Raw genomic sequence first — 19760 nt, forward strand, 5'->3', positions numbered from 1 at the left:
ACTGGGTTGTTTGGAAAAACATTGGCAGCAAAAGCATGTGAAAAAATGATGATACATTTGATCCATGTGCATGGTGGAGTACATACGGTGCTCACACACCTAACTTGCTAAGGGTGGCATTGAGGATACTTTCATTAACTACAAGTTCATCTGGGTGTGAAAGAAATTGGAGTACATTTGAAGGAGTAAGTTTTAAACTTTCAGTCTACTCTTTAATTAAATTAGTTATAATTTTTAATGTCTACTCTATATTCAGGTACTAACTATAATATTTACTTTCTCTTTTTTTGAGATTCATACAAAGAAAAGAAATAGGTTGGATGCCAACAGGTTGAACAATCTAGTATTTGTCCAATTTAATGCTAGATTGTTGAACAAACAAAAAAGAGAAAAAGAAAGAAATGTTGATGTCCTTCTTGCAAAAGATGCTTCAAATGCACAAGGTTGGATTGTGGACGGTGGGGAAGATGATGAAGTTGAACTAGGTTCTGGGCTCACTTGGCAAATGGTTGATGAAGCAAGTGGAGCGGATGAAAATCTACAACCCCGAAGAAGCTCTAGAGTGAGAGAACTTCATGAAGATGATTTTGAATCTGAAGAAGAAGACGAGGATCACAATAATGATATTGAGTTTGTGTCCGATGAAGAACAAGTTATTGAAAATTATGGAGAAGAGGAAGCAGAATAAATACGAGTTTATGAGATATTATTAGTTGTGTAATTTTGAACTCATTTTGTTAAGACATGATTTACGTTATTTAACAATTATATTTTGCTTAGTGGTTACTGGTTACTGATTCACAATGCATTGTAATCTTGAATTGAACTATTGCTACTATTTTCCAATGTTCTACTGTTTGCTATATGATTATGATAACTTACTGCATGTTCTATTGTTTAACTGTTTTTTTTAACTCATATTTACTAAGTCTAGTATATTTCCTTTGCACAAAACTATTAATTTTCTTTTATAGTTTTTCATTTTTTGGTATTGGAAAATATGTATTTATTTCAGCATACATAGTTAGATCTCCATTGCTATGAAATTGTTTAAGACAACATTTAGATTTGTATATGACATTATCCACAGTCCACATGAAACAAGGAATACCGAGGAATCCGCCTAGCGCCGCCTAGTCCCCGCCTAGGCGGCCTAGGCGGCCTAGGCGCTAGGCGCTGGTCCGCCGCCCGACTAGCGCCTAGCGAATTTTAGAACCTTGTCTTGAACAAAAAATAAGATCAACCTATGTTAGTAATTATACTGATTAGCTAAATACTAAATCAATAGAACATATGAAGTAAAATATAAGAATAATATTGACTAGAAAGCCAATACGATTTTTCTTAAGAATTATTTAATGGAATAACCCCGGTATCTGAAAAAACATCAATGCTGACAGATTCTACAAAAAAATCTGGAACAAAACGGAACTATGGTAGAATATCCAGAATGAACTTACCTTAATATACTCAATGAACCTTTGAGAGCAAAGTAGAAAACAGATAACGGACAACTCATCCTGCCAAAGACAAGCTGGTAAATTTCATTTGCAAACTCATACTCAACTTACACAGCTGCTAAATTCTACATCAACTAAATATGAGAAAACTCCGATAAATAAACTCAAGATGATAAATCATGAACACAAAAAGTGGTAATTTGAATGAGCACCTAAGTAGATATTCAAATATGAACTTATAGCATAACATAGTGTCTAATTATCATCACTTACTCCTTTATGAGGAATGTGGAATCCTGTAAAATAATGATTTTGCACCCTCCAAACTGTTTGTGCCAGCATACCAAGGATTAGCACAACTATTTTAACCATTACTTTTAAACACTTATCCAAACTGGCTGATCCAACAAGTACGTCTCCCAACCAGAGTAACTCTAGACTTGCAAATTGATTAAAGTGAATATTTAAACAGTAAAAAACCTGAATCCCACAACTATTTTCAGAAGCTTCATGCGTGCTTATTCCCCATCAGATTATAATTTTTTAATCTTCCTAATGAATCTCTTTACAGATGGTTTTATTGTAAGTAGTTGTCTCTCCACAGTTTTTTTTTCTCAATCTCATTCATGTGTAAATAACCTATTAGGATTGGTGTGAATGGATGACCAGTGGCTATAAGGAGGGAATAGCCTAAATCCCACAAATATAAATTTCAATTTCTCTTGACCATGCAAGGTCAAATAAAGTTGTTAGCTCATGCATCATGCTAACATGTGGATTTTGTCATGTTGACGAAAAAATAATAATAAATGAAAGTAACTCTAACACAAGTATTTTGCGTGGTTTGAACCTAGGTACTATTCCACCACCAACTGATTCGTAAGTTAAATCACTCCTGAGATTGATTGAGTAATTCCTTTTCAAGAGGTAGAAGACAAAGAATGTATCTTCTTTATAATGATAAACAATGAATCAAAGAAAGAAGATCCATGATATCAGAACTATCAATAGCATACCTGCACAACCTGAGGATACCACTCTTGAAGTTTTTGAAATGCAGAATCAATATTTCCATTCATGATTAGCTTCTCAACCAAAATTTGTTGATTAGATAAACATAGATACACACTGCTCAAAAGAAATAAGAACTTATCATTCAGTGCTCATTAGTTCTTTCTTGCAAAGAAACAAATCATTAATTCAGTGCTCCGTTTCATCCGTCATGAAAACTAAAAATAGCCAGCACATTAAAGATAAAATATGGTGCCACAGTTTCTCAGAATAAAAAAAAAAATCCAAATTAGGTCTTAATTGATGGCCTAATATATATTTGGTAGGATTACATTATTTGGAAGGTTTTGTCCATTCCCCCTTAATGAGTTTTACTCAAGACTACTTGTATAGAAAAATTCAAGGCACATATACCCTTGCTGGCTTCATCACTAAAACTTCTGTAGTATCATGTTTAAGAGATCAACATGGCAGACACTAAAAGCTTACAGTGCATAGAAGCAGAAATGACGGTGAGAACACAGTAAACATGAATTGGTAGAGTTGATTAATAATGTCAGCGACATGGGAATAGAATAAAACCGTTCATGAGAGTAGATTGATCCAAAGGATTTAAATATCGGTTATATGAAAATAACATCATAGTTCAAGCCAGCATTGTATTGAGAATACAAATCACAAAAAAAAGAAAAGAAAAAAAAATGCAATCAGACATTACCAGAATACTCAAATACGGTGCTTCACAGAAAAGGTAAATAACAATATCGTTTACCAATTTGAGCAATACCCTGAACCATGAAGTGGTAAATAATCCTAAATATCACTCTATAGCAAGGAAACTAAAAAGAAATAAAAACCATATATAATAAATAAAACCATAGAATATAATATTTTCCTATTACAATGCAACTACCTGACGTAGTATATTTCTACGATTAAGCGCATAGATATCTTGATCACTAAAGCCATTCTCTGTGCTTGAGGACACTGAAGAATAGGTACTTTCACTTGCAAGGTCAAATGACTTCAATGTATCTTGGTAACCATAGTGTAACAAATAGGAACGAACAATCCTGACAAACATCTCAATATTAGAATTGTGCTTGACGACACAGCTCAGTGTAAAAAGTAAGGGGTATAATATCCATATTGCATAAAGGAAAATTGAAGTTTTAAAATCTTTGGGGTATAAATCTACTACATATTTCAATAGCTAAATATAAGAAAATTATTTCAAAAGATGAACAATAAACCTATACAATAACAACAATCCACTAGGTGGGGTCGGCTATATGGATCTTTTTACACTATTGAACTCTATCTCCTACTATATCATATCATCTATACTTAAATAAATTTTACCTTGTTTTATTGTTACTAACCATGTCTTTTTTTGGTCTTCCTCTTCCTAACTAGAGCATTTATTGATCGTCTAAGTACATGTCCGTACCATCTTAAAGGTGTCTCTCGGAGTTTTTCCTCAATAGATGCAACTCTGATGTTCTCGCTAATGCTCTCATTTCTTATTCTGTCCATCCTCGTATGTCCACACATCTACCTTAACATCCTTATCTCTACAACTCTCATCTTCTGCTCATGTGCTTGAGTCATAGCCCAACATCTAGCTCCATATAACATAGCAGGTCTAATTGCGGTTTTGTAGAACTTTATTTTAAGTTTTAGAGGGGTACTTTATAGTCACATAAAACACCCGACGCTCTTCTCCATTTCAACCATCCTGCTTGTATTCTACGTAAGACATCTCTCTCAATCCCTTCATCGTTTTGCAAAAATGATCCTAAATATTAAAACTCTCGATTTCGGACAACTTATCATCTCATATTTTAACAATTATCTCATTACGTCTAATATTACTAAACTTAAATTCCATATATTCTATCTTTATTCTACTAAGCCTAAAACTTTTCCCTAGCGTTTCCACCCAAAATTCAAGTTTAGCATTTACTCCTAAACGTGTTTCATCTACCACAATAATATCATATGCAAACAACATGTACCACGGTATTGTGTCTTGAATGTGTGTAGTGAATTCGTCCATAATTAATATAAAAAGATAGGGACTTAGAACTGATCCTTGATCTGACCCTATCTTTATTGAAAATGCTTCAGTTACTTCACCTGAAGTCTTTACTGGTTATTACATTCTCATACATATCTTTAATTAGTTTAATATATGTTACACTAACACCTCTCTTTTCTAGAATCGTCTATATCATTTCTCTTGGACTTTATCATAAGTTTTTTCTAAGTCAATGAATACAATGTGTAGATCTTATTTTTGCTCCTGATATTTTCCAATTAGTTGTCTAAGAAGATGTATAGATTCTATTGTTTGACCTTCCAACCCAAATTGATTTTCGGTCACTTTAGTTTCCTTAATCTTTTTTCTATTACTTTTTCCCAAAGTTTCATGGTATGACTCATTAGTTTAATACTCCTATAGTTTGCACAATTTTGTACGTCTCCCTTATTCTTATATATGGGAACTAGAGTACTTACCCTCCATTAATTAAACATTTTTTTCGTTTTTCAAAATCATGTTAAATAATTTTGTAAGTTATTCAATACCTTATTTCCCTAAACACTTCCATACCTCTATCAGAATATCATCTGGTCCAACGACTTTTTCATTGTGCATCCCATTTAAAACTTGTTCTAAAAGTTTGAATTCTATGATAAAAATTTAAATTTCTATACTCATTTGGCCAACTTAAATTACCTAAATTAAGTTAGTCACTTAAACCTTCATTAAAAAGTTGATAAAAATACCTTTTCCATTGCTCTTTTATTTCTCCATTATTTACTAGTACTCTATTACATTCATCCTTAATACATTTTATTTGGATAAGATCTTTTGTCTTCCCTTCTCTCACTTTAGTTATTCTATAAATGTCTCTGTCCCCTTTTTTTATCCAATTTTGATATAATCGTTCAAAAGTGTCATTCTTTACTTCATTCACTACATTCTTAGCCTCTTTGTTGGTTATTGTATATTTTTAAAATTTTTCTCGTTCTTACAAATATATAATTCCTTATAAGCTATTTATTTTTCCTTCACTTTCTCTTGTACTTTGCCGACCCCACCTAGTGGGAAAAGGTTTAGTAGTTGTTGTTGTTTCTCTTGTACTTTCTTATTCCACCACCAAGATTCCTTATTTAGTGGTGTACGTCCTTTTGACTCACCAAGTACACTCTTAGCTGCTATTTTCAATTTTAATACATTTTATCCCATGTCGTATTAGAGTCACCATATATTTCACCTAATACTTGTACTCTTACCTTCTCCTTAAATATATTTTGCTTCCCATCCTTTAATTTCCACCACTTAATTCTAGGAGTCGTATATATTTTCTTTCTATTGATATTATGCTTGAGGCATATATTCAACACTACTAACTTATATTGGGTAGTTAAGCTTTCTCCAAGGATGCCCTTGCAATCTTTACAAATCTCTCTATCCTTCTTCCTAACCATAAGAAAGTCAATTTGCGATTTATTATTCTCACTTTTAAACGTGACTAAGTATTCTTTTCTTTTCTTAAAAAAATATATTAGATAATATAAGATCATACGCTATCACAAAATCTAATATAGTTTTCCCTTCTTCATTTCTCATTCCAAACTTATAACCCTCACGTAGCCTCTCTCTCGTATTCCTTATTTTTCACTTTCACATGCCCATTTAAATCACCTCCTATTAAAATTATTTCATTTGGTGAAATATTTTGTAATACTTCATTTAAGTTGTCCTAAAACCTTGATTTGGTAGCTTCATCTAAGCCTACTTATGGTGCATATACGCTAATTATGTTCAGAGTTTCTTTCGTCATTATTATCTTAAGGGCTATAATTCGATCCCCTTTTCTAACTATTCCTACAACTTCATTCTTTAACGAACTATCTACAATAATATCCACTCCATTTCTTGCTTTACTCTTTTCTATGTACCATAACTTAAAAGCCTGAGTTCTCTATTATTTTTACCTTCTCGCCTACCCATTTTATCTCTTGTACATAAAAAAATACTAATTCTTCTCTTAATCATTGTATCTACTACCTCCATTGATTCACCAGTGATGATTCGTATGTTCTATGTTCCAAATATTAGACTATTAGTTTTCCTATCATATTTGTTTTTATCCAACCTATGGTATGAGAACTCTTACATATTTAACACTACACCCAAGTTCTCACGGAAATATAGCAGTCCTTGCCGATACATTACAGTCGGATTCTGCAATACGAGCTTTTGCATATTTAGCACTACACCTAAGTTCTGGAGATGCAGCGATCCTTGTCGAGACGTTACAGTCGAACCCTGCAACGCGTTCCGTCCAGGGAACAACCTAGCATTAGCACAATAGTTTAATGGATTTATTCATTGAACATTTGTCATGGTTTTAACGTTGGCCAACAACCTAACGCAAATCTTCTCCTTTATCCAAGCTCGGGACCGACCATGACTAGTTCGTCATGGGCTGAGTTATGAACAATGAACCTATCAGCTATGTTAATCAAACTACACAGGAAAGGATACAGGGGTACTGCACATCACTTTCTTTAAGATTGTACGCATCGGTATCAAGTGTTTAGCACGGATACAAATAGTCAACTCTCAATTATGGAAACTATGTGTTCAGAACTTAGAGTAAATTGCCAGCAATATGATTTCACTTGGTTTTCTTGAAAGCCAGATCAGAAAACCTAAGACATTCCTAAAGGACATGTGAAACAGTGAGTTTAAACATTACTTATACATGAGTTCATCAGGTTCATGTTGCTAGAGTGGAGTATGGAGTTACATCTGATGCTATCATGGTGAATGTATCAGAAGAGGCATGGCAAAGAAACTGAAATAGTCAAATGTGTGTACCATGCCAAAGTTAAATGTTTATACAGACTTGTACTATTATCGCTAAATCAAGGTAATCACAATGAAGCCTTGGATTCGTTGGATGGCACTAACTATTTTCAGTTAAACAAGTATGAAAGCTATTGGACAAAACACCTTTTGTCAGGCTGCATCTTAGGCAGTTTAGCTCCCATCAGTGACCATTTTTTGATATACCAAAAATAGCGTGGTAGTAGAATAATTTCCAAACAACTTCAGATAATGTATCAAAAGAGAGATTAAAAGCTTACAAGACTAAAATTGCTTAGAAAGGAAGTTACAAGCTTACAAACTTACAAGCTTCTCAGAGTTGGACTTGTACCGAGATGCGGTGTGTGTCCAGCAATGAGCTAAGGAAGGGTTTATATAGAAAAGTCAGGAGAGTTGGATAGGTGAATCGGGTGCTCAAGGGGGCCCCATCGTCATTCACGGGTATCCTTATGTATTTCTTTTCGTAACCTTTACAACTAAGGCTAGTCCAATTATTAAGAGAAAGCTAAAGTCATTCTTATCTCTTAGGATAGATGGACGGCTCCCCGAGGCTCAGTTCAAAATATCTTTAAAGAGTAAGATTTAGATATCTGGGTTTTTGGATTTTTGGATCCACCATGCTTCTTTACGGTGGTGCGTCTCTTACACGTTGCAAGATGTTCTGAGCTTTAATAAAGAAGTCCAATAATTCATCTCTAGCTTTTGTCACTTCCGAGAGGGAATCTTTAAAGTAGAGGCCACCTTTGAGTTGTCCTCGATATTCAAAATCTGCTTTCTTGGCATCATTGATGAGCTTGAGTTCCCATATACTGTTGAGGGCGTGGCGTGATGCCGTCCACTCAATGTCTTCGAGATGGGCTCTAAGATCTTTTTCTTGTGGCCCAAGGATCCTTGGGCTTGGGATTCTGCCTCTGCTGAGTTCCTCATATTGGTCCAGCAGTTGATAAGGTCCTTCAGGTGTTGGGATGCCTTGGTATCGGGCTTCTTCTTCAGCTGTATTAATGCTTCCTCCACTTGAGCTAAGACTGAACAGGCTTTTTCTTGAGGCGTCCATGGTCCTGTAATAGAGCAAACAAGTCGAGATAGGGCGTCAGCAAGGGTATTATCTTTACCTTCAATATGCTGGAATTGAACATCAATCCCTAGCCCAGTAATGAAGTCAGTAAAGGCCACCCATCGGACCCTAGAAGGTTTATTCTGGGCTGATTTATTAAAGAAACTGATAATCGTCTGACAATCCTTATTAAAGCCTCCTCTTTGTCAAGATAATATATTTTGAAATTATTGAGGTTGTTCATCACTGCATGTATCTCAGCATCAACGGTTGATTTTGGAGGAGAGAATTTGCCACTGGCATAAGAACTAATAAGCTCAAATGTTTTGGGGTCAAATTTGTTAGGTTTCCATTTGAGAATTCCTCCCCATCCTTCCATGCACCCATCTGCCTCAGTAATAACATAGCATGATACTGGGGGAACGTTGAGTTCTGGAAGGTTTTGGACTACTTTCTTTATTTGTCTAACCAAGGACCAGTCCTGGGAATTCATTCGTTTTTCTCCCGTCGGTGATGTTTTTGAATATAAAGGACCAAGCATTTTCCCTAGGTTAGGGATATAGGCACGAGCATAATTTAGAAGACCCAACCATGACCTTAGTCCCTTTGTCGTCTTTAATTCTTCTTCTTTGAAATCCGCAACCTTTGAAATAATATGAGGTTGGAGCTTTACTTTAGATTGCCCAATTGTTGCTCCCAAGAATTCAACTATAGGACTTCCAATCTTCATTTTTGTAGGACTGAGTATAAGTCCGTTTTTCTTGCAAATATTCAAAAGTACCTTGAGATGATCTTGATGTTCTTCTTCATTTTATGAGAAAACTAAAATATCATCAATATATACTGCTATAAACTTTTCAGTACCTTTAAAACAGAAGTCCATTTTTCGTTGGAAGACTGCAGGGGCATTTTTTAAACCAAACGGCATAACCAACCATTCATATAGGTCATCCGGTACCCAGAAAGCTGTCCATGGGATGGACTCCGGACTCATTGCAACTTGATGAAAGCCACTTTTCAAATCAAATTTGGAATAAATTTTACTTCTTCCAACCCTCTGAATAATTGTATTTATACCAGGCAGGCTATACTGATCTTTATGGGTATTGTCGTTGAGTCTCTTGTAATTGAATACCATGCGTTCTTTACCCTTCTTTTCTTGTCCCGTCTGCGGATCAACAGTAGTGCCAGAGTATACTATAATTGCAGTTGTTCTGTGCTTGCTACTACTGGGCCTTATGACCTTCAGTTTTAATAGTGCACTTACATGCTTCTGAAAAGAGTCTTGCATTTTGGGTGTCACATGTTTGAGGGGTCTGTCTTCAACAACAAGATCAGGATTCTTTAAGTCTAATCTGCAAAGTATCTTGTTAGAAGCCCAGTATTTCATAGGATCATCCCCAATATATCCCATATCAGTTAGTTCTTTGATAAAATTCTTCAAACCTTGACTAGGATTCCACGTGCATACCTGTTCTTGAATTTGGTTATACTCTTCTTCTTCTAGCTCTAATTCTTCAATTGAAGGGGCTATAGGAACGGTCTGCTGGGTTTTGATTGTAGTCACATTCTTGTAGAATGTTACTTCATCTCCTTCAATTCTTACACCTCCGTACATTGCCCTGATAAAGTTACATCCCAAAATCATTGTTATGTTACCTCCAAGGGTAGGAGGGAATGCATATGTGTATGGTATCCGGAAGCAATGTTCCCCTATTCGCATGGCTCCATACTTCAGCTTCTTATTGGCTGTAGTCTTTGAATTAATTCCGCTGAAATTCACAATAAAAGTGTTATCTTCAATAGCTGAGGGAGGTATAGATACCTGATCGATGCAACAAGTTGTTGCCCCCGTATCTAGAATTGCATTGACTTTGAATTTGTCAACTCCCGGGATGTCTAGCTCAACTGTGAGATTAAATAATCCATTACTCTTTATCCTGGGTTGTTGTGCTTCTTCTACTGAAAATACCTTCTCTCTTCCAGAGTCAATAAAAACATTTATTTCCTCATCTTCTTCATGATCTCCAAGTACCTCTTCATTAATCTCTTGAAGTCTCCTTTCTTCATTAATCTCTTGAAGTCTTCTTTTCAAGTCCAAATTTTCCAGTTCTAAGGCATCATTTTTTAAACGGAGTTCTTCATTCTCAGTATCCATTTCCAGCTTATCAGCACTGGCCATTCTGATGATCTTCTCCTTTTCCTCATTAAATTCTTGCTGGAGGATATTTTGCTGATGTTCTGCAAGAGACTCTATTCTTGATATTTCTTGCTTCAATCTTTCTATCTCTGTTTTAGCCCATGCTATGTAGTTTTGCTGCTCCTGTATCAGATTATTTGGAATAAAGGGTATAGGAACAGACCTTTCAACAGGGATTGTCATAGCAAAGTAGTTCCTGGTGCACATCCCACAAGACGTGATATGGCATAAACTGCAGTGCATTCTGTGTTTCTTCATAGTCTCCCTTTTACAACAAGTGCACCTTAAGTATGGAGCATTTATTTCTCCATTGATTTCCCAGACATGATTGCAATCATGTTGAGCTTTCGGTATTTTTACCATTGGTTGCCATCCCCCAGATTTTCCTATCATATATGAATTAGTGTTTTCGATAAAAACACAAAGGAATTCTGAATTAAGGATAGAATTAACCTGATGGTCCTCGCCTTCTGAGATACTGTATATAGCATCTGATTGATCTTCACCTTCATTAACAGAAAGGATTTCATAGTCATCTGGTAATTCCAGTCCTTCAAATAAGGCTACTCTTTTTATATTTTTGTATTCCTTTGGACAGTCTCGCGCAAAATGTCCTTCTCAACAAAGGAAGCATTTGCATTTCTTGTTCCTTATCAGATGTTTCTTCTTTTCAATTCGAGCATGGGATTGATGAGGTTTACCTTTATACGTAGTAGATTTTCTGATTCCGTACTTCCTTTTTGAATCTTTATAGTAGCCAGGAATAGGAAGTTGACTGCAAAAGGTTAAATCTTTAAGAGATTTACTACAAGCTGCCTTTTTGCATTCTTCCTCCAAATATTTGTATGTAAATACTACTCGAGGATGAACTCCCTTGATATTTATCTTCAAATGCAGCTTTTATTCTTCTACCAAGATCTCCAGGTAGCTTTAACCAGAATTTCTCCGATAGTTCCGGTCCAGTAAATAACCGTCCTATTTTTGCAACAAGATTCATGTATTCATTCATAAATGGAATTAAATCTTTTACCTGCGAACAGGAGAGTCGCTCCAAATCTCTATATGCTCTGTCTTGCATATCAGTTGACCCTTGAAATGGATCTTCAAGAAGGAATATTCTTCTTATTTGGGAAATTATGTTTTGAGTCCCATTTCTCCCTTCACTTGCATTGATTAACTCTTGGTATTCATTTGGGTAGGTCATACGCCATTGTATCCAGGTGAGCCTTTCTGATTCCCCAAGTAAATTTTCAATAAAGTCAGCTTTATCTTGTGTATCAGTGAAACTTTGAAGAGCAACAACGTTCTTGGTTATAGCCTCCCATCTTAGGAAAATATTTTCAACTCGATTTAATTGAGTTGGTAATGTTAGGATAGCACCTGTCTGTTGATGAGCAGTTGGTAGGTTCCACCATTCTGAGGTTTCTTTTCTTCTAAAGGTTCCTCTGGGTTCTCTTGGTGGTTGTGTTAGGCTTACAGGCTCTTCCTTGGCTTGTCTATTAGGTGGATACCCGACAGGGTTCATAGTGGTATCAGCAGGGGGCTGATAGTTTGAAGCTACTTCTTGTGAATAAATAGTCTCTTGAAGCAGCTGCAACTGTGGATAGTCCGAGATCCATTCATCATTTGTAGTTGTTGTAGCAATAATATTGTCATCATCATCAGTAATTCCCCCACCACCTTTCGCAAAGGGATTGGTAAATTCCTCTGTGGGCATAATGGAGCTGGATGTGGCTGTATCCTGTAGAGCCAAATATTGCAAATAGTTGAGATAATCATCATCAGAGTCAGTTAACATACACAAGAAATTTGTTGGTGGTAACACTGGTTTAATAAACCTTATGAGTAACAGATCATAATTTATTCCCTTCAAATTAAGATAGTTGACTATCATAGAAATTTTCTATGAGGAACTGGTTTAATAAATGTCTATAACTGATCAGTTACATTAGGAGTATGTTAACTAACTCTGATGATGATTATCTCAACTATCTGCAACATTTGGCTCTACAGGATACAGCCACATCCAGCTCCATTATGCCCACAGAGGAATTTACCAATCCCTTTGCGGAAGGTGGTGGGGGAATTACTGATGATGATGACAATATTATTGCTACAACAACTACAAATGATGAATGGATCTCGGACTATCCACAGTTGCAGCAGCTTCAAGAGACTATTTATTCACAAGAAGCAGCTTCAAACTATCAGCCCCCTGCTGATACCACTATGAACCCTGTCGGGTATCCACCTAATAGACAAGCCAAGGAAGAGTCTGTAAGCCTAACACAACCACCAAGAGAACCCAGAGGAACCTTTAGAAGAAAAGAAACCTCAGAATGGTGGAACTTACCAACTGCTCATCAACAGACAGGTGCTATCCTAACATTACCAACTCAATTAAATCGAGTTGAAGATGTTTTCCTAAGATGGGAGGCTATAACCAAGAACGTTATTGCTCTTCAAAATTTCACTGATATAAAGCTGACTTTATTGAAAATTTACTTGGGGAATCAGAAAGGCTCACCTGGATACAATGGCGTATGACCTACCCAAATGAATACCAAGAGTTAATCAATGCAAGTGAAGGGAGAAATGAGACTCAAAACATAATTTCCCAAATAAGAAGGATATTCCTTCTTGAAGATCCATTTCAAGGGTCAACTGATATGCAAGACAGAGCATATAGAGATTTGGAGCAACTCTCCTGTTCGCAGGTAAAAGATTTAATTCCATTTATGAATGAATACATGAATTCCATTTATGAATGAATACATGAATCTTGCTGCAAAAACAGGACGGTTATTTACTGGACCGGAACTATCGGAGAAATTCTGGTTAAAGCTACCTGGAGATCTTGGTAGAAGAATAAAAGCTGCATTTGAAGATAAATATCAAGGGAATACCATGGGAGTTCATCCTCGAGTAGTATTTACATACAAATATTTGGAGGAAGAATGCAAAAAGGCAGCTTTCAGTAGATCTCTTAAAGATTTAACCTTTTGCAGTCAAATTCCTATTCCTGGCTACTATAAAGATTCAAAAAGGAAGTACGGAATCAGAAAATCTACTACGTATAAAGGTAAACCTCATCAATCTCATGCACGAATTGAAAAGAAGAAACATCTTATAAGGAACAAGAAATGCAAATGCTTCCTTTGTGGAGAAGGAGGACATTTTGCGCGAGACTGCCCAAAGGAATACAAAAATATAAAAAGAGTAGCCTTATTTGAAGGACTGGAATTACCAGATGACTATGAAATCCTTTCTGTTAATGAAGGTGAAGATCAATCAGATGCTATATACAGTATCTCAGAAGGCGAGGACCATCAGGTTAATTCTATCCTTAACTCAGAATTCCTTTGTGTTTTTATCGAAAACACCAATTCAAATATGATAGGAAAATCTGGGGGATGGCAACCAATGGTAAAAATACCGAAAGCTCAACATGATTGCAATCATGTCTGGGAAATCAATGGAGAAATAAATGCTCCATACTTAAGGTGCACTTGTTGTAAAAGGGAGACTATGAAGAAACACAGAATGCATTGCAGTTTATGCCATATCACGTCTTGTGGGATGTGCACTAGGAACTACTTTGATATGACAATCCCTGTTGAGAGGTCTGTTCCTATACCCTTTATTCCAAATAATCTGATACAGGAGCAGCAAAACTACATAGCATGGGCTAAAACAGAGATAGAAAGATTGAAGCAAGAAATATCAAGAATAGTCTCTTGCAGAACATCAGCAAAATATCCTCCAGCAAGAATTTAATGAAGAAAAGGAGAAGATCATCAGAATAGCCAGTGCTGATAAGCTGGAAGTTGATACTGAAAATGAAGAACTCCGTTTAAAAAATGATGCCTTAGAACTGGAAAATTTGGACTTTAAAAGAAGACTTCAAGAGATTAATGAAGAAAGAAGACTTCAAGAGATTAATGAAGAGGCACTTGGAGATCATGAAGAAGATGAGGAAATAAATGTTTTTATTTACTCTGGAAGAGAAAAGGTATTTTCAGTAGAAGAAGCACAACAACCCAGAATAAAGAGTAATGGATTATTTAATCTCACAGTTGAGCTAGACATCCCGGGAGTTGACAAATTCAAAGTCAATGCAATTTTAGATACGGGGGCAACAACTTGTTGCATCGATCAGGTATCCATACCTCCCTCAGCTATTGAAGATAACACTTTTATTGTGAATTTCAGTGGGCCAATAAGAAGCTGAAGTATGGAGCCATGCGAATAGGGGAACATTGCTTTCGGATACCATACACATATGCATTTCCTCTTACCCTCGGAGGTAACATAACAATGATTTTGGGATGTAACTTTATCAGGGCAATGTACGGAGGTGTAAGAATTGAAGGAGATGAAGTAACATTCTACAAGAATGTGACTACAATCAAAACCCAGCAGACCGTTCCTATAGCCCCTTCAATTGAAGAATTAGAGCTAGAAGAAGAAGAGTATAACCAAATTCAAGAACAGGTATGCACGTGGAATCCCGGTTTGAAGAATTTTATCAAAGAACTAACTGATATGGGATATATTGGGGATGATCCTATGAAATACTGGGCTTCTAACGAGATACTTTGCAGATTAGACTTAAAGAATCCTGATCTTGTTGTTGAAGACAGACCCCTCAAACATGTGACACCCAAAATGCAAGACTCTTTTCAGAAGCATGTAAGTGCACTATTAAAACTGAAGGTTATAAGGCCAGTAGTAGCAAGCACAGAACAACTGCAATTATAGTATACTCTGGCACTACTGTTGATCCGCAGACGGGACAAGAAAAGAAGGGTAAAGAACGCATGGTATTCAATTACAAGAGACTCAACGACAATACCCATAAAGATCAGTATAGCCTGCCTGGTATAAATACAATTATTCAGAGGGTTGGAAGAAGTAAAATTTATTCCAAATTTGATTTGAAAAGTGGCTTTCATCAAGTTGCAATGAGTCCGGAATCCATCCCATGGACAGCTTTCTGGGTACCGGATGACCTATATGAATGGTTGGTTATGCCGTTTGGTTTAAAAAATGCCCCTGCAGTCTTCCAACGAAAAATGGACTTCTGTTTTAAAGGTACTGAAAAGTTTATAGCAGTATATATTGATGATATTTTAGTTTTCTTAGAAAATGAAGAAGAACATCAAGATCATCTCAAGGTACTTTTGAATATTTGCAAGAAAAATGGACTTATACTCAGTCCTACAAAAATGAAAATTGGAAGTCCTACAGTTGAATTCTTGGGAGCAACAATTGGGCAATCTAAAGTAAAGCTCCAACCTCATATTATTTCAAAGGTTGCGGATTTCAAAGAAGAAGAATTAAAGACGACAAAGGGACTAAGGTCATGGTTGGGTCTTCTAAATTATGCTCGTGCCTATATCCCTAACCTAGGGAAAATGCTTGGTCCTTTATATTCAAAAACATCACCGACGGGAGAAAAACGAATGAATTCCCAGGACTGGTCCTTGGTTAGACAAATAAAGAAAGTAGTCCAAAACCTTCCAGAACTCAACGTTCTCCCAGTATCATGCTATGTTATTATTGAGGCAGATGGGTGCATGGAAGGATGGGAAGGAATTCTCAAATGAAACCTAACAAATTTGACCCCAAAACATCTGAGCTTATTAGTGCTTATGCCAGTGGCAAATTCTCTCCTCCAAAATCAACCATTGATGCTGAGATACATGCAGTGATGAACAGACTCAACAATTTCAAAATATATTATCTTGACAAAGAGGAGGTTTTAATAAGAACTGACTGTCAGGCGATTATCAGTTTCTTTAATAAATCAGCCCAGAATAAACCTTCTAGGGTCCGATGGGTGGCCTTTACTGACTTCATTACTGGGCTAGGGATTGATGTTCAATTCCAGCATATTGAAGGTAAAGATAATACCCTTGCTGACGCCCTATCTCGACTTGTTTGCTCTATTACAGGACCATGGACGCCTCAAGAAAAAGACTGTTCAATCTTAGCTCAAGTGGAGGAAGCATTAATACAGCTGAAGAAGAAGCCCGATACCAAGGCATCCCAACACCTGAAGGACCTTATCAACTGCTGGACCAATATGAGGAACTCAGCAGAGGCAGAAGCCCAAGCCCAAGGATCTTTGGGCCACAAGAAAAAGATCTTAGAGCCCATCTCGAAGACATTGAGTGGACGGCATCACGCCACGTCCTCAACAGTATATGGGAACTCAAGCTCATCAATGATGCCAAGAAAGCAGATTTTGAATATCAAGGACAACTCAAAGGTGGCCTCTACTTTAAAGATTCCCTCTCGGAAGTGACAAAAGCTAGAGATGAATTATTGGACCTCTTTATTAAAGCTCAGAACATCTTGCAACGTGTAAGAGACGCACCACCGTAAAGAAGCATGGTGGACCGAAAAATCCAAAAACCCAGATATCCAAATCTTACTCTTTAAAGATATTTTGGACTGAGCCTCGGGGAGCCGTCCATCTATCCTAAGAGATAAGAATGACTTTAGCTTTCCCTTAATAATTGGACTAGCCTGAGCTGTAAAAGGACTAGCCTTAGTTGTAAAGGGTACGAAAAGAAAGAGATAAGGATACCCGTGAATGACGATGGGGCCCCCTTGAGCACCCGATTCACCTATCCAACTCTCCTGACTTTTCTATATAAACCCTTCCTTAGCTCATTGCTGGACACACACCGCATCTCGGTACAAATCCAACTCTGAGAAGTTTGTAAGTTTGTAAGCTTGTAACTTCCTTTCTAAGCAATTTCAGTCTTGTAAGCTTTTAATCTCTCTTTTGATACATTATCTGAAGTTGTTTGGAAATTATTCTACTACCACGCTATTTTTGGTATCTTCCTACAACTTCAACTACAGATTAGCGATGTCAAATTTCAAAAAACAAGAACCCCATGACACTTCAGAAGCATATTGAACATTTGATGTACTAGTAGAATCATTCTTAAAAGGAACCAAAGAGGGTGAAGCTAGTTGCTCCATTGAGACTTCAAAGGGGTTTGTGCTAAGGAATGAAACTCCTTGTGCAAGGTAAGGTACTCCATTTTAACACTCAGACTCCATGCTTCCAGGAGCTGGTGAACTCAAATCCCCATTCAAAACATGTTATCAAATCTTTCCATAGTCTATGACAGGTAAGCAGATAGTGCATGTGGAAGAACCTCCAAAAAAGTTGTGCTTGTGATTGATTGTACCCAGAATGAACTTCAAATTATGAATAGAAGTTGTGATTTCATTCAGCCTTGGAACATTATCTAGCCTAATTTCCTTTTTGGTAGGTTTGCATATGTTAGCTATTGCTCTATGCTGAAATGGACATTAAATTTTACAAAATAGAATAAAATCGAGAGACAATTTGTTTACATACATCCCATTCAGAAACCACATAAAAGATTATAAAATATCTGAATGGAGCAGCGAAGAAGGTTGTTGATGATGCCACACATTTAACAAATCAGATATCAGGTTGGTGCTACAATGATAAATTTAAACAGATGAACAAATATATTCACAACCACAGAACAACGACATCTATGCAGAAATAAAAGGAAAGAAGCAAAATAAATAGTAGAATGATTATTAAATGAATTCTTAAGGAGAATCAGAATTGCAGAGACAACTCTGGGGTTCTAAGATATAGAAGATATTTCAAAGACTACAATGACTAACACAAAGTTCACCCGTAAAAGTTTTGCACAATTGAAAGTAAATGTATCTCCTAATTACCTGTGCAAGCAACTATCAGAAATGATTTCCTGTTACACTAACATACCAGTGGCTAATATTTGGTTGTAAGGAATGCTTTTCAATCACTGTCTGCTGTTTTAATCTCTCTTCCATTATATAGCCCTGTCCAGGAAAAAAAACAACCTTAAGAAGATTAAGTCATAACAAAATGAAAGAATGAAGATGATCATTGCTAAAACAAGACAGGACTCCAATATAAACTATTGCAGTCATAAGAAATTTTGGAAGACAAGTTTGCAGAATAAATTACTACATGTAACCTCACATATGCCCTAAAAGATCTCTAAACAAGCTGACTTACTCATCTTATAATTGAATTTAGAGAATGGGTAGTATCAAACACAACCCAAATTGGTGTTGGCCCTCTATTGCCCTTAGCCAAACCCGGGCCTAATCATAGGGTCCAAAATTAATAATAAAATGATATAAGATATTATAAAAATAAAAATATGAAATGTGAAAATATAAATATTTAAGTACTAGTTGAAAATGACAAAAGACTGATTTATTAGATGTTCAAATTATCTCAGGGATAGAATTATAATCTTTCTATAAAAGAATAACTTAGTGATTGCGCTCAGCCCACATGTCATGTCCGATGAGAAATTTGGTCAAGAATGGCTCATGAGCCCAGCAAGCCCAACAACTCAGGCATGGCACAAGCCCACGGCCCAATGAGCATGACCGAACTTTGTGTTGGGCTGACATATTGAGGCATGGCACCAGGTTCATGCCTGGCTTAGTTGACACACCTAACTGTATCTTCTCCATGATCGTCCCTAGAATCTTCTCCATGTGAAGGTGAATCCTAGTCGCAGGATCCTCTTCCAAGTGGCGTTCCAATAGGCAAATTCTCCAGGCAACATGATTCTTATTGTTAGCATCTCCAAGCAATGGCTTCTCCAATTGACATGATTCCACTTTCCTTTCTCAGCAGAGCACTTGCTTCTCTGTGGTCTGATTCTTGTTCTTCACAATAGAGTTTTGAACTCCTCAAAAATCTGGAGCACCACCTATTATCAAGATCGCTTCAATAGACCATGCCGATATGCTCTCCAAGCATCAGCCCAATCAATAGTGAAGCTTCATCAACTCACAAATCTGGCATCTCTGCTCTACCTGCTCAACTTTGTCATCCTAAATCGGATCTGCTAGATCTGCCCTATCTTCTTCTGCATGCAATCACCTTCTTGCTGGTTCTTCCTGGATAAATTCACAAAGAAGATTATTTCCAGCATCCTCTGGCAACTTCAGTTCTGTTTTAATATTTTCTGTGCTGACAATCTGGTGATTCATTCACTCCTGTTCTGTTCTGCAGTAGAACTCTTTTAGTTCTATTTAAGACTAGATTTAGTGTGTGTTACCTAT

At 36.5% G+C, this 19760-nt stretch overlaps 1 protein-coding gene across 2 annotated transcripts in view; it reads right to left on the reverse strand.

Moving 5' to 3' along the window:
* LOC122008524 (ran-binding protein M homolog) overlaps positions 1-19760 on the reverse strand; it is a 36538-nt gene that overhangs the window by 10704 nt on the left and 6074 nt on the right. The window contains exons 5-8 of one of the 2 annotated variants that reach the window (XM_042564276.1): positions 18418-18494; positions 3385-3544; positions 2477-2545; positions 1461-1520 (exon numbers count right to left, since the gene is read on the reverse strand). In XM_042564276.1, the coding sequence (XP_042420210.1) occupies positions 1461-1520; positions 2477-2545; positions 3385-3544; positions 18418-18494 (366 nt within the window). Of the gene's footprint in view, positions 1-1460; positions 1521-2476; positions 2589-3384; positions 3545-18417; positions 18495-19760 lie in introns of both variants that reach the window. The other variant, XM_042564277.1, reaches the window with a different exon arrangement.

The sequence above is a fragment of the Zingiber officinale genome, chromosome 8A, assembly GCF_018446385.1.
Source record: "Zingiber officinale cultivar Zhangliang chromosome 8A, Zo_v1.1, whole genome shotgun sequence".
NCBI lineage: Eukaryota > Viridiplantae > Streptophyta > Magnoliopsida > Zingiberales > Zingiberaceae > Zingiber > Zingiber officinale.